At 34.4% G+C, this 16338-nt stretch overlaps 1 protein-coding gene across 2 annotated transcripts; it reads right to left on the bottom strand.

Moving 5' to 3' along the window:
• Positions 1–342: 342 nt before the first annotated feature.
• Positions 343–14116, bottom strand: LOC110827615 (protein DENND6A). Of its 2 annotated transcripts, XR_015537126.1 has the most exons (9): positions 13918–14116; positions 12177–12449; positions 11284–11469; positions 10862–11112; positions 10202–10392; positions 7494–7765; positions 6281–6493; positions 3193–4603; positions 343–2719 (listed from the first exon to the last, which is right to left on the bottom strand). XR_015537126.1 is itself a non-coding variant. In XM_022059454.2 (8 exons), the coding sequence occupies exons 1-8, from the start codon at positions 14083–14085 to the stop codon at positions 4406–4408; spliced, it is 1752 nt and encodes a 583-aa protein (XP_021915146.2). In that variant the 5' UTR covers positions 14086–14116; the 3' UTR covers positions 343–4405. The 2 variants fall into 2 exon arrangements, 1 of the variants encoding a protein (XP_021915146.2); XM_022059454.2 differs by having other exon boundaries at positions 343–4603.
• Between the last annotated feature and the right edge of the window lie 2222 nt (positions 14117–16338).

Below are 16338 nucleotides of genomic sequence, written 5' to 3' on the forward strand. Positions count from 1 at the left end.
GATCTTCATGCACTAACACTGAAACATGTTGGTTAAAAAATAATAAAAACCACACATAAAAAGTAAGCAAAATGGTTATGTTGATTTAAAGAGTTTAACTTGAAAACCAGAGTTATTACTTTTGATTCTAAAAAAACAATTAGAACCAGTCTGGAAAAAGAGTTGCTAATGAATGGAACATTAGGGTTTAATTTGCAACATGAATGTAATGAAATATTTCTCTTAACCACCAAATTCAAAATGATTTCTGGGAACTCGGATCTCCTTCAAACTAGCCAAGATTTGAAGTTAAACACTGACCTGTATTTAGTTCCAATGCAGAATTGGAAGAACTTCCATGCCTTCCTGAAATGGTGCTTAAGCAACAGGGACAGATTTGCCTTTTATTTACCTTCAAATACAAATAACTGTTTTCATAAATAATGACAATCTAATACAGATGACAAAAGACAATATGTATAGCAATTACAGTTTTTATAAATGATAACAATGTAATTAAATACAAAAACTGTAACTAAAGCTGCACTTTACAATTACATAAAATTATGCTGAACACAATATTTCATATTAAAATCACTCAATTCCCTTTGCATGCTACATAAAATTCATGAATGTATCATCACATTAAACTGTATTAACAGTCAAACATTATAACAAAAATTACAATTTAATAAATATTTAGCAATTTACTCCAAAAATGAAATTTTGAAAACATTAACTTAATATTTTACAATGCAGTGGTAAAAATAATTACCACCCATAATATAAAGGATTAATGAGATACATTTTATTCTCCATCCAAATGCTATATAAATGTAAGGTAACTATTGGTCTTGAAACTAATTTTAACAAAAATGCCAATCTAGCAGAGAGAAATTAAGATTTCTTGGCTAATATTCACATATATTTCAATGAAACAATCCAAACAATCTTCGTGTTACGCTACAAACACAACACAAAGAAAAAACTGTTAAAGAATTATCAGTTATTTGTGCTGACTGGCCATAGTTTATAGATTATCAAAATTACATAAAATCTGCATTATTAATAATTAATGTGGGCATGATATCCTCAAACCTGACTGGCACTTTTACAAATTAAGCATAATCTGGAGTGGGCCCACTCAGCATTCTCATATCCATATCTGTAGTAAATTACAGTAATACGCATATCAGAACCCCAAAAATTTGCATATGTGAAAAATCTATAAGTCTTGCATCTACAATATTCTCTATAGGCCTACTATGTATGACGAGATAAAAATCAGAAAAGGGTCTTATTATTTCTAATACTCAAACATCATAGGCCAGACTAAATTTTCTCACATTGCATCCAGCCCATACTTTGCTCAACCCTGGTCTATGCTGAGTATACATTAAGAAGTAGCTTCATAATTTTGAGTGATGTTATATTATAAAACAAGTGTGTGCCCATGATAAGTCAAAGCTAAACACCAAAACAAAATGCTGAGGGTACACAATTCTTTTCTTCTAGTGCCAACAGGTCAAATTTCTTACCATTTAAAACCTAATCCTACTCTGGAAGCAGAGGCACAACAAATCAGAGGATAAGTAGCCAAGGTACAAGAATACCCAGCACCATGTACCATCAAAAGTCAACAAGAAAAGATTAATTTGAGTGCAGGTCTTGAAAGGTTGAGAATCCCTGTCTTCACAATAACTGCAATAAGGACTGCCAACTTCCAAGCAGAGACTGAAACCTGAGATCTCATGAATATAACCAGCAGAGCTAATCGCTACATGTTAAATTTGGTGTTGAGAAATAAACTGACTGGAGACATATCAGGTCCTACCACAAAAGTAACTGAAATGGGTCCAGTTAGGTAATGTATTAGAGAACTCTCAGAAAACTGGTTATAAAAAAGCAAAACTGTGTCATGGAATTCAGTATTTATATATCACAGTGAATTTCATGAGATTTGGCACGCATTTTCATTATCATAAAATTTTCAGATCTGCTTAAGACTGGTGAAATGGCACTTTACCTTATTTCACTATACAAACATGTGCCATTTCAGTTTAAAATTTTGGTACACAGAAAATGCTAGATCTAATTCAATTTTGCATCCCTTAATAATCTTCGGATTTCATTGTATCAACACTTTATGCTACTGAAAGCATTTAATATCTATAATTAAATTAAGCACATTAATTTGAATTATGAATATTCATAAACAGTTCATAATAAAATAATTTATAAGTATATCTATGTAAGATTATTTACATATTGAACCACTAATTTAATTTTAAAACTCTTCTATCCTCTTCCATAATCTTATTCTTGTTTATTCAGAGTATATGACATACCCACTGGCCAACAATTTTGACACTTATTCTGTTCACAGTGAACATAAATCAACCTTCCAATAAAATTCAAAATTTTAAAGTCAATTCTTGTTTGTTTTGCAATTAAATTTTACAGAATAATGAAGCACTAAAAGTTTGTTAAACTAAAAAGAACAGGCCTACAGTATTATCACAAGCTTTTAAGTGTGTGTAACATGTTTCACTAAAACCCAAAGATCAATTACTTTTATTCAGAAGAATTATTATGTTTTTCTCAGCATAATTACTTTTACAATATATACAACATACTTAAATAAAAAGGTTTGAACCATAATTTCCTTATCAATTTTCATGACCTTGGAATTATAATTCAGTTTAATTGAATTAATTTACTCTGTTTATTTCATAAATACCTGCAACAAAGTCACTGATACCACCGTGTAATTTCATGTGTCAATTTATCAGTTTAATAACCTTCCTTATGTTTCAATATGGACCTTGTCATGGTGGAGTACCTCAGTGACCCCAAGAGCTATGCTGGCGGTAGCATAGCTACTGGTAGGGCCTCCCTAACCAGATTGGTCGAGGGGGAGAGGTCAGACTAAGACAGGTACCCTGGTCCTCCAGGTTGGGGGTTGGTCACAAGGCTAACAACCTTGCACCGTAAAAAGGAAGATGTTTTGAAACCTCAATCAAAGCCTCGGATAGACTGACCTAACAGAGGACCGAATGGAAGAGGAGAATTGAGGAGGCCATGGACCGAATACAGACCGGAGAGCCATAGAAGATGTTTCAATATGGTCCCTGACCCTAGAACTAGCAGTTAATATTTTTTAACAAATAAACATGTAATTAAAATATCAAACTAACTCTCACTACAGATTACATCCCATGCTTTAGCGTATTACTTATGGAAGAAATAAAGCATGTAATGACAAGGAATGAGAAGGAACTGGCAATTATGTTTACTCAGCTATCATAAGCGGGGTTTGAAAATAATAATGACAATGTAAGTAATATCAAACATACAGTTAGATTCATACACTTTTTTTAATGTACGTGAGAATTATGCACCGTGTAGTAGTTAAACTGTTTGGTTTATGGACACTGTGAATAATTCAAAATTGTAGCGTTTGACAGGACACGATAATAGTTTAAGTTCTCCAGAATATACAGTACTTTGACTCTGAAAATTCATATATGATGAAATGAAAACTGAGGTGCATCTGTGGATGAAAATATTGAGACCTAATATCTTATCTGCATGAATCAAACAGGTGGCGTATCACTCAAACAAATGTCTCAATCATTCCGGAAATAATATGGAGAAATAGACAGCTTCTCAATTAACCTTGTTCTTTTCAACATCTACATAGAATTAATAAATATAAGTGTAACACACAATTGGAAGTTCTTTGTTAAACACCCTTTAAAATACAGAAAAATCATGTTGTTCCTCACAAAATTAAATCATAGATGTCTCAATATGAGACAGAACAATAAAGCTTAATATTACAAACAACAGTATTTACCATTATTGTAATAACTAGCTCTAAGATATGGGTAAAAAGGCATAAAACTATAATTAATACTTCTGGGAGTTATTTCGATTAAAATTTCCACACTACATCGTACCTTTTTTCTTACATTCTAATTTGTACTACTGTTTCTCGTATCAGAGTGACATCTTTTTTTTAAAACACAAGATTACTTCAGCACTACACTTACAGATGGCACCACATAAAGTGGAAATGTCTTAGACAGCGAAGGAAGATGAAGATAGCCTACACCTGTCACTGGACTTGAAACAGGTAACATGTTATTTCTTCGGATATATATGAGTGAAGTCAGTTCTCTGGACTGAAGGCACACCTGTGTAACAGAGTAGTTAACAACACTTTCAACTTGCTAAAAGTGCAAATTTCCTCTGTCCTAATCATTATAGCTTTGTGACCGATGTTCACCACATCACACTGTACAATGGAAAAATTACTCTTGTGGCTAAAGCAGAGGCCAACAGTTGTGGTAATGTCCAAATTGACGACAGACTCGACAGTCACAGCCAAGTTCGTAGGTTGCCCCGTCGAGAGAAGATGTCATCAGCTGGTCTTCAGTACTGCTTTGAGATCATCTGGAAGAGTACAAATTATATCGTCCATTCGAAGACGTAGCTGATCTTTCGTCGAATCGCTCAGAGGCAGTTCATCCGTTTCGCTTTGCTCCAATTTGTGACGTATTCTCAGTATCATATCGACAACTTCTACCTCCTGTTTCCCTTGAACCCATACTTTCAGATCCTAAAAAAATAAAGACAAATTTCATTTCCAGCAGGCTGATCGCTGGTTTTGAATAAACAGTTGTGCATTTTACTATCACATTCCTATGCTAAGTAATCAAACTGTTTCAACTATATACAGGAAAATGGCTAGAAATGGCAGGCAGGAAAAGATTTGTAAAATGGTAGTTACAGAGTATTTTAAAATACTATGTATGATGGACTAGACAAAACTACAAGAAATCCGTAATCCGGTCATGAAAACTAGCAATGGCTGGGGGTTCGTCGTGCTGATCACACGTCACCCTATATCTGGTTGGATGATCGTTCACCTCTGCTTAGGCATGTGAACGTGAGGTCAGCAGTTAAGCTAGTCGGCTTTGGCTCTCTGGAGCTGTTATGCCACGGATTATTATTATTACATGAATGGACAAAAGGCACTACATAAGAGAGTTACTATGATGATACAGAAATTTTCTTTCTGAACTACCTACAGTGACCAGTACATTACATTCTCTGTCTGTACTGAATAGTGCGGCTCATGAAAACATTGTTCCCCTTAACTGGCAAGCTAAAAAAATATCTGCAACATCCACTGGGGCTGTGACAGAACTTTACTACACGTGACCGCAGCAAAGATAAGGAAACTTTGCATCTCCTGATCAGCAAACAGCTAATAACAAGAGTTTATGATGAAACCGTAAACATCCTTAAACTCTTAGACTAAATTTTTTTTTTTATAAAACTACCCATAATGCGCATATTTCAACAAAATAAGTTAATATTTGTAAAGAAACTTACCATACTTTCACAGGACTAAGACTTCATTTTTAACATAATCTAAAGCACTGGTATTCAACCTTTTTTGTTTGCATACCCCCAGGTATAATTTCTCTTCAACTTTGTACCCCCAAAGTTGTTGGTGTATAATTCAAGTTATACATAGTATATAATCTACATCTAAAATAAATTAAACAAATTACATTGCTGATTATTCAGTGTTTATCATAAAAAATATTTTTTTTTTAAATTTCATGTACCCCCTAAGATGTCTTCGTGTACTCCAGGTTAAATACCACTGATCTAAAGCACCATTCTAATACGTACATTTATGCAAAATATGTTACAAGCAACATAAAAGAACATACAGTTGCACTCCTGTTAACATACTAACAAGACGAGCATAACAATAAACAAATTGATTAACCATAAACTAACAGAAACACAATGCCACAACTTTATTCTAGGTTTAACTGTATTAAACTACAATATAAATTAACAAAAAATCAACAACTAAGACAGAATACATTATAAAGTCAACAAGTAAGCTCATACCATATAAGAATATACATTTTGGTAGAAGCAAAGTGATAAACAGAGGTATTCGGATATTCTGACTTCAGTTTAATTTCCAATACCATCGAGAGTCAGGGTTTGACATAAAAGTGTGATAGGACAGGCTACAAAAAAATATTTAGGCACTATCATACATGTATTTCAGTAAACATGTATGTGATTGCTCAGAATAAAATACTGGCAATGAGAGGGTTAATGGAATGGTAAATTCTAATAAAATAAAAATATTCTGAAATTCAGAATCAGAAATCTCAGGAACTGTGCAAAGCAAAATAAATGCAGGAAGAACAATGATTATGATGTAGCACATATCACACTGTATTCTTGGTGAAGTTTCACTTACAGCATCAGACAGAGCTTCCAACTGAAGAGCCTGCAGCTTCTGACTTACTTCCCGATAGCGGGCATTGAACCACCCGCTGAAGTTCGGAGATCGGAAGAATCGACGATATAATCCTACCCAGTCACCTTTGACCCCTGATGTAAGTTGTGGACCTGACGTTCCCAGTGTTGAGAGGAAGTCATCTGGATTAAAAGGACGTGGTGCTGGAGCTGCCTAAATAATTTATAACTGTCATGAATTAAGAAAAACTGCAACTGATAATAAATCAATAAAACTCTACATGCCAATACTAATACCAACATTAATGGTCACACATTCACGTGTTCTCAAAACTCCTTTCACTGTTCCTATGTCATAACAAGTAAGACTCCGCTGTGTCAATACTGCTCTTCCAAAGAATAAAATAAAATCCATAATAGAAACATAACTGCAAAGAAAAATTCCAAAACACCCGTACCATATTCTGTAGTAAAAACATCATGTTAACGCTGACTTTTAAGATACTGCAGACAAAAATCACTGAGGGAAGGAACATTACTTTCCAAATTAACATTCAGGAAAAATAGCCACAATCTATGATATGGCTGTGTTGGACATTTTCTAAATTGTGCATCACAGAAAAGAGTGGAAAGGAATTTTGGGGGAGAAAGAATAAAACAATTATAAAATGGCTACCAGGTGCCAACAGAAGATAAAAAGATCCAAAACTGTGATATTAAATTGCCATAAAGGTCCTTTCTGTTTTAACTGTAACTTATTTCTCATGCATATTTAATGACAATGAAAACCTCAAATACATCAATCTTCATGATTCACTCCTTACCATTACTAGGAACAAAAATTCGGCCTAAACTAAAACAAAATCATTTAACATTAATACTAATGCTAACTGTTCAGGACATATTCTCATGTAGGCCACAGCAGTACAATATAAATTACAAACTGCCTGTCTATGTTTTAAACTAAAGCATAATAACAAGCTTCATCTGCAAAACAATAATATAGTCTTCTCTTCAACTTTTTCTTTAAGGAAGATTGTTTTACATTTAAGGCTCTCTTATAGTGTTACAATAGTAAGAAATTAAAGGAAATGACAGCAATGTATCACTTTCAAGACTCTTACAGGAACCGCAGAAATGAGCTCCCAAAGGAGTTTGCAATTAGGAATTCTACAAGATGATTTATATCAAACAAACATAAAGAAGACACTTACTTTATACGGGGAAATATTCTTCTGAAGTGGCATGAGGCTAGCCATATACCTCTCCAACGGAATCATAAAGCTTTGTGTCAACTCCAGAAGATGTCTTCGAAGCAGTGCTGTCTGAACTTCTCCTGGCCTTTTTGTTTGAATGCCCTTTAGCAATTTCTTCAATATGGTTTTGTCTTTATGTAGAAATGGGTGATAATATGTATACACTCCAGGTTTTGAATCTAACATTTTCAAATTTCCACCTTTCTTTAATTTGTGCTTTTGGGTAGCAGCTGAAGAAGAAACACAAATATATAATTAAGCACTCTGCTTGTATTAAATCTGTTCTTATAGTTGCACTCTATTTTAATCACTGGTATACATCAGTGAATATGACTACTATTAACTTTTTGATTGTGTCATGGATAGAGTCCAGGGAAGTGCTCCATTTGATGTGTCAAGCAGCAGCCAGCTGTTAACTTTTTATCATCACAGGACACTTTACCTTGAAGATGGAGACATTAAGGGTCTCCAAGATACTGGAAATACAGCACACAATGACACAGTTCTGTCACCCAAAACAGGATCTCCATTCAAATTAAGTGAGTGTGAAAACCTGGCATAATTGAAGATGACATTTTTCATTTTTACAATGGGTTTTCCATGCTTTAAACCAGTGGTCCCCAATGCGGTGCCCACGGGCACCATGGCTTTTTTTGGATGCCCACGTTGTTACGGAAAGAGGTTATACTGAGTAATGAAGGCCGTTCAACCACGAACATTATAAAATCAAAGCACAGATCTCTACTTACTAATGCCCATCTTGACGATTGTTTGCGAGCAGCAACTTCATCCTATACTCCCAAATTTGAAAAACTAGTCGATGAAATGCAGTGACAAACATCACACTAACTTCCCATTCGAGTAATAATAATTGTACTTATAAAACTACGTATTTTTGATTGCATGGTTTCTTGTATCATTAAACGTTGTGTTGTTTTGTGTATTATTTGGTGTCCATATCTTATTTGTCCAGAGAAAAGAAAATTTAGCTTTGTTAATTGGTTGGTGCCCACCACGATCTCATAAACTCTCAAATGTGCCCGTAGGAACAAAAAGGTTGGGGACCACTGCTTTAAACAGTAATGTTTATAAAGAGTCAAAAATTAATAAAAGTAAAGCTCTGTCTCCTTGCAGACTCTCCATTTCTCTTCCCCGTATTTTGGTCACAATATCTGTTAACACCATGAAAGCAGAATAAGAGCATGGCACAAGATTTCAGAGAAGCAAATTACAAAAGATTGCATAACGACTTTGTGGCAGACCAAATCTAATGTTTTTTTTACCAAAATATGCTGTTATAAACACAATTATTTATTTTTGGTCAATGTCCATTGTTTTAAATTTTTTCTTCAAATATGACATTTCAGAAATTAGCAGGGAAGGATGTTTCCTACTCAGATGAACACATTGGTCAAACATAGTCTTGATCCCAGAGATGCTCAATGTCCAAACACTAGCAAGCACCTTATCTTAATGGCAAATTCAAAGAGACCCCATCTGCCAAGCAGAAACATCGTCATAAATGAAAGCAGAGTTGGTTTCATAGAATGTATCACATACAAAACATACAATCCAATAAAAGAAATTTAATGTTATCTTTGTATACATGTGCTAGCAGATTGCAAAAACGAGGCATCATCAATAATCTTATACTCTGATAGGCCAAATCTAGAACGGTGTAACCTGATTTTTTCCCAGCTGAGTAGTACTGCTACTGTGTGAAGCCACTTGTCATCCTTAAACGACTCATGATACCATTTGCACAAAAATATAAGTTACAAATTGGCCAGACCTGCTAAAACTTAATACCACAGGAACCATTCAAGGGAACAAAAAGGACCACAGAGGTAAATCTGAAACTGAAGAACAACAAAATTTCTGTTTTCAAAATGGTGATAAGAATACAATACTTGAAAGATCTGAGGTTTTCACAGCGGTGAGTATGATGATTTCTGTCTTCTGGGTTGTTGCGCTGTGTAGTCTGGTCGATGTTTACCAACGTTTCAGAGGTCATACTGCCTCCATCATCAGGGCGATGAAATGTTGGTTAACATCGACCAGACTACACAGGGCAACTACCCAGAAGACAGAAATCTTAATACAATACTTCTCAGTTTCTTTGAGAAGAGAGTAATGCTCATGTTAAACACATATCACAAACTGGCACACAACAGTCTTACAAAACAACAAAAATATAAAAATATTTGTGGTATGGGACTACATTTACAACAGTGGTACAGATCAATACACAGCAAACTATGCACACATCAGAAAAAGAAATCGGTAGTGGAGGAAAATGTTCTTTTGGTCGCTACAAGTGGATTGCCAGGCTTATATTACTTTTTATTAGTACAACATCTAAGTGAGTTCTTAAGAATAAAAATATGTGAATACAAAAAATTCTTTAAGCATTGTCTTTCATTGGTATGCGTATGAAATGTAAAAATGTTATGAATAGTTACTTCTTCCTCGTTTATAGAAACCTTTATTTCATAAATTCCCAATATGATAGAAATTTCATAGAATGTAACATTAGAAATCTATACTTACATAATAATTCATAATCCCACGCATTATAAAAATTAACTAAATATTTACACATCAATTTCTTCTGTACAAAGAGGGCATAGGGCAAAGGTATAATATACGTCAAATACTTCACTTACATAGATGCGGAGCGTCACATATCCGAATAATGTGTGGCCAATGTTGAAGAGTTTTTGCAAAGAATGGATTCGTTACACCTAGAATAACTGGAGGTGGTGCATGAGCCTTTGTAGTATATTCCTTAAATTCACTGTCATGGATGGTAAAATATGGTCGGAAATCTGAACAGTACATTAAAGGGGTGATCATGCTGCAAAAAGAATCATGTCAGTATTTTACTATTAATCGCTGATTTTATAAAATGAAGGTTTATTATTTAAACTATACTGAAATTAGAATACTTGATACAAAAATTCTACAGTACATAAAAACATAAGTTGCAAAAATAACCCCTCAGAAAACTGGGTATGATAACAAAAATTATTTTCCAGTCTTTTGTCACACATGATGTGAGAGGCCAGAGACACAGGAAAAATTAGTTTTTCAACTGAATTTAAATCATCAGGGAAAGACTGATGTTAAAAAAAATTACTGAATGAGTATAATTACATCAATTGGACATTCCATTGCAACAGACTCCACTAGAACTTGGAAATTTACTTGTAAAAATTAATATTTACTAAAATATAGATTGGTGAGACAGAATTTAAATTATTCTTAGCACTATTGCACATTCTGAAAAACGAATGTTCAGAACAAAATAAATTAAATGAACTCACCTAACTAGTGCTTGGACCATTTCAGAACAAGTTGCAGGAGAGCCAGCCATAACTACGATTGGTTCAGCAGTGAGAACCAACTCCCACAGTAAATGAACATGTGAAATTATGGGTGAAAAGCAATGAAACATTTGAACTTCATGCACCGAGGACAGTACAGTTGGTGGTGGCAATGGAGAGAGATTCTTTTCAGATGGAAAGCCTGGTACTGCTGGAACACCTACTTTATTACTGTGGCTTGGAATGTAAGCCTGCAATACACAGCACCATAATACGCACTGGTAACATGGAACAGAATTCAGCATAAAACTATTAAATTCACAATCACACAAACAAACAAACTACAATATTCATGAGACAGCTGTAAAGATAACACAAACAAAAGTTAACCCTCAATAAGTGAATGGAATTATTTCAGTTACCTGTAATATAGTCCCAAGGAGTGGCAAATTAACAGTTTCACCAGGAATAGGATTTGGCCACTGATCTATGTCATGGCAGGCAGCTTCAATACTTGGTTCACCATTATCAAAAAACTCTGGGGCAATCAGAGCACATATCTCAGTAAAAAAACTCACAAAAGGGAGTCGTGTTATGATGACAACACTCTGAAATAATAAATATTGTGATTTCATTAAAAATGAGAAATGCGGTAACAAGCTGCAGATATTTCAAAGGGACAAAACTCAATATTCCATAGCAACTCATACAATTCTTGTCATGTTCTTACAATTTGCTTAGAAAGTGCTGTTACAAATACTATTCCCTTCAAACAGTACATCAGTCTAAGATTTCTATGTTTATTACATTATCTCAGCACCTTAAATGTTAAAATTTTTACCTGTAAATTCATAGCATTTAATTGGCCATGGTCAATAAACACATTAGGCACATGCAACTGAAGTAAAAATTAGATAAAAATGGCCCAGCATAAAAATCATAATTTTTCAGCAACAAGCAGACCTTGTGTATAACAATGCTCACAAGTTCAGTTTACTGATGAATTAATCCATTTTCTGTGTTACAGTCTTGTGATGATAATCACAATACTTATTTCTAGGTCCAACTTTATTTTAGCATGTTCTGTCACATAAATTAGGCATATGTGATATTTAATAATGTGAAATGTGATACAAATAGCAAAAAAGTAAATAAAATCTCATATTAATTTCTACATTAGAAAAGGGAGGAGGAAAAAGAAACTGGTTAAATGTTATGGTATGCAAAACAGAGGCTGTTCACATTGGCATCTATGTCCACTCTCTATATTCTCATAAAACATGTTTAAATTAAAAGCTTTAAAATGCAGTCTTACCTTCTGAAAATATCCTCGTGGTAGAGATTTATCCTTGACTTGTCGAAAATAAACATATCCATAGTAATAGCCAGGATCTGCTTGAAGGTACACAGGACATTTCTGATTATATATCTGGTGTTCTGGGAGCAAGCCATTTCTACCTGGTGACTGTCTTATTCTTACATGAAACTGTGTGTCACCCATACAACCAGAGTTTGAATCCGGAAAAGCCAAGTAGCATATGTTTGACTTCTCTTGTTCTGATAGTTTTATGTGACCAGGGTAAATAATCTAAAAATGCATACAAAACTTTTGTAAGTCACCAGTATATTCAATGGAAACACCACATAAGAATATTTACATTCAAAAGCACTTACTCAATAGAAATATTTTCAGAAAGAGAATGCTACATATTTTGTTTACAAAAGTTAAAACAACAAATGTACGAACAAAAGAAATTACATTCTCTTCCAAGCAGCATTTTTGCAACCAATGGTCTAGTAAACATGGTTACATGTACATACAAATGTGACGTACATAAAACTGGTAGATCCTAAAATAATTCCAACATAACAAACCATCTACATAAAGAACAGTCCTCCTTCAGAAGCTGGTAGTTGGACAGAAGGTCCAGAAATCCCTACATATTCATTGCAATGTCCATAAGAGTCCACTGTATAACCTTGTACATAGCCAGTTAAAGCCCTTCCACAACCTCATACCCTACTTTCAGAAAACAAATTTTTAATGTTATACTTTTTATGTCTAGGTCCTCCTCTTTCCTTCAGAGTTACCAACTAAAATTAAGTATACATTTCTCATCTTCCCACCTCCTTAATTTGTTTGGTTCAGAGTACAAAGTATGAAGTTGCTCATTACCAAATGTTCTTCATCTTACTGTTAAATCCTCTCTCACAGATCCAAAATTCATCTCAAATGCCCTCAATCTACCTATAGTCCGCGACTGTAAACTTGAGACTTCCAAGTCTCAAGATTACAGTCACGTACTGTATGTTCTTTTCTCAGGGTGAGGCAAAGTTTAACAACCATATGAAATGTGAGGTAAAACTACACAAAAATGCCTTCTGTTCTTGCTTAACTCAGAGAACAGACATCCTGGACTTGCAAGGTATGCCTGACAAACCCTCTCCCCACTTTTCAAGCATTGCACTCATATCTGGAATGAATAAACTGTGTGGAGTACACAGCACTTGCAGATTTAATAACCCAACATTTGCATGACTAGCCCTCATTCATGTGGTAGTGACATTATGTTATATCTTGTTAAGAATCCTGGTTTATTCTGAACTAAAAAAGCCTATATTTTTTAGTAAATGATACTTTTAACATCAGTAAATGAAAGTTTTGAATATTTAAAATTTACAATATTCTTGAAAATGAGGCAAATTATATAAACAAAAATTATCACACATGGCATTCCAAAAATAAAAAATTCTATCTGATAATTCTTTCAAAAAGCGCCTTCCCATGCTGTGTTCAGTCAGGTATCGTTTAATTGATAATAGTAACAAATCTCTGCATTGACGCCCTACAGTGCACAAATTGTCAAATATATTGCGTTCTATCTTGTATACACATTAATACTCAAACATTATAAACAAAATGAAATGATTTTTGGAAAACATATGCTACCATGTAAAAGAAAGTTGGTATTTTACGCTAATACGGAGACGGAATGTTAAATGAATATACGTCGAAGGCAGGTGAAAGCTCTGATATAGGTCGAATTCGTGCTTACCTCCAGCGCTTGACCGAGTTCTAAATCAAAGGTAACAATACATATGCAATGAATCCAACTAGAAAATCTGTCCCACGGCAAAAGCGAAGACATTTTCAGATTGTTTCCATCTTCATCTTCCAGGTCCTCCATGAACAAACCATCAACACCACTCTCTTCCGCCATCATTAATGTTTATCGAACACAACGCCATCTGTCAGTGGAATATAATATATCGTATCATTCGACAATCGAATTCTTATTCGATAGTTCTAATCATTTATTCAATAGTGTCGACTATTATTAGGTGTTATCGAACAATCATTCGACAATCGAATACATATTCGATAGTTCGAATCATTTATTCGATAGTGTCGACTACTAATTGGTGTTATCGAACATTCATTCGACAATCGATATGCTTGTATCGAATATGTCGAATGTATCGATAATTAAATATTCATTCGATTGTAGAAAGAATCGAGTTTCGTGCGAATTGTGGTAATCGAATAAAATCATTTCTGAGCTGAAAGGATGTCATGTATTTGACCGTTGGAACCTCTTCAACTGATTTTACCGGGTTTTTAAAAAATTTTAATATAAATTCGTCAACAGAGACCATCTTGAAAAGATTTGGCTCAGACGACACACCAGTGTTATTTACAAATAAATTCCCTAATTTACTTAAATTTTGCGCTGTTACGCTGGTCATCCTGGGACGTCGGTGAGAGATGGCGTGTCGTGAGGGCGCGGTTTTCAAGCTTCGTGTATAAACGTATGTTATTGTTTTTTGCGTTTCTTTCTTGGATTTACAGTCACACTGAATTAACTTTGGTAGTGCATTTTTTTTGACCGGCGTATTGGAAAAGACATTTAATGAAGACTTTGGACATGAATCATAATAAATGATTTCTTCGCTCACACATTCTTGCTCTTTAGTTTATGGTTTTGAAAACAAGTACAGCCAACCTCGGACTTGAGTGTGAACGCGGTAGACAGACCTAATAGCAAAGAGTAGGTATGTAGCCGTTAGGTTGGTTATGTTGGTGCTCAACTTAATTTAAAGATGGCGTGTTGAAAGAGCGCGGTTTTGAAGCTTTGCGTGCATTAGTACGTCTTCTGGCGGTTTTATTGTCACAGTGTATCAACAGTGGCAGCCCAAGAAATGTAATTGGTTTATTGAAAGAGAGTGGAAGATCTGGAAGTAAGTTATAATTAATACTAATTTAATGGATTACTGGAGTTTGGTATTTTACGTTATTCTTTGTAATACAAGTGCAGACAACTTCGGATTAAATGATATGCCAAGTATGTGAACGTTGTACACCATAGATTTTACAATAGCAGAGTATCATAGGTGCTGCTAGGTTGGTCATGATGTTACTGTTGTAAAAGATGGCGTGTCGAGAGAGCGCGGTTTTTAAACTTGCAAAAGTATGTTTTTTTGGCGTTTTTCTTATAGCTTTATTGTAACAATGTCTCAGCATTGGCAGCCTAATATTTGTGATCAGTTTGTTGAAACATATCTATTGAAGACTTGAAGGAAGTCATACTTTCTCTGATCAGTGTTTCGTATGCTTTTAGATTATGGTTTGGAAACCAAAAGCAAGCAAGTGTGGGTTAAGTGATGTATTATATTTGTGTTTGTACACAAACCTAATAGCATAGTGTACTTTCCTTTGTCAGTTTACCAGACTACATGGTGCAATATCCCAGAAGACAGTCATCTTCACATATTGCCTTGTATGCAGTTTGGTTCATACCAAAATTTATATCAGTTTTTCAATGTCACCAATATCTTCTGATTCCCAAATCACTATTCTTCTCTTTATATCCAATGTCTTCCTTTCAGTCCTTCCTTTGCCATTGGATCTTGGATTCCATCTATTAATTTAACTTTTGGTCTTCTGCATTCATTTCATTCACTCCATTTTTCTGAGTTGTATGTGTTGTGCATTGTAATTCTACATTGTCATGGAATGAAGACTGAAAACATATTTGGTAATCATTTAAACCATTAACCATATTAACTAAATTAAAAACGGTTAATATATAGTTTTATTTATCATTGGAGAAAATCCTTAGTGCAGTGACATAGAAGCAGGAATTGAAGCAGATGATGTATAAATTGACGGTATGCATGACCAGACATAAAAGTTATTTGTAATAATGCTTCTTGCCATGTCATCTAATGAACAGTATAAATCATCATAAACAAAGGACCTTAACTTGAATCTGAAGTACAGTAGCCCTGAGGTTTCTGAGATGTATTTTCTCAGCCTCTCCAGAGTGAGCCTTACCTCTGTGTAGTACAGTAGTATCATAGCTGAGTCTTTTTATTTTGCATTAGATTTCAAGGAGGGCAGCCACCCACCCAGGCCTAACATTTAATGAATTGAATTTTTACCATCAACCAGAAAAGGTTTCAGTATAATAAAATGA

This window comes from Zootermopsis nevadensis, unplaced genomic scaffold, assembly GCF_977971745.1.
Source record: "Zootermopsis nevadensis isolate Lab colony 2312 unplaced genomic scaffold, Znev_1.0 Znev_ptg000025l, whole genome shotgun sequence".
NCBI lineage: Eukaryota > Metazoa > Arthropoda > Insecta > Blattodea > Termopsidae > Zootermopsis > Zootermopsis nevadensis.

Bases quoted from the DNA above. Each gene is read 5' to 3' on its own strand.
- LOC110827615 (XM_022059454.2), bottom strand. From the start codon at position 14,085: ATGATGGCGGAAGAGAGTGGTGTTGATGGTTTGTTCATGGAGGACCTG. The intron at 11,470-12,176 runs GTAAGACTGCAT...TTATTATTTCAG, and splicing joins CACGAGGATATTTTCAGAAG to AGTGTTGTCATCATAACACG. The intron at 4,604-6,280 runs GTAAGTGAAACT...TTATTTTTTTAG, and splicing joins TGGAAGCTCTGTCTGATGCT to GATCTGAAAGTATGGGTTCA.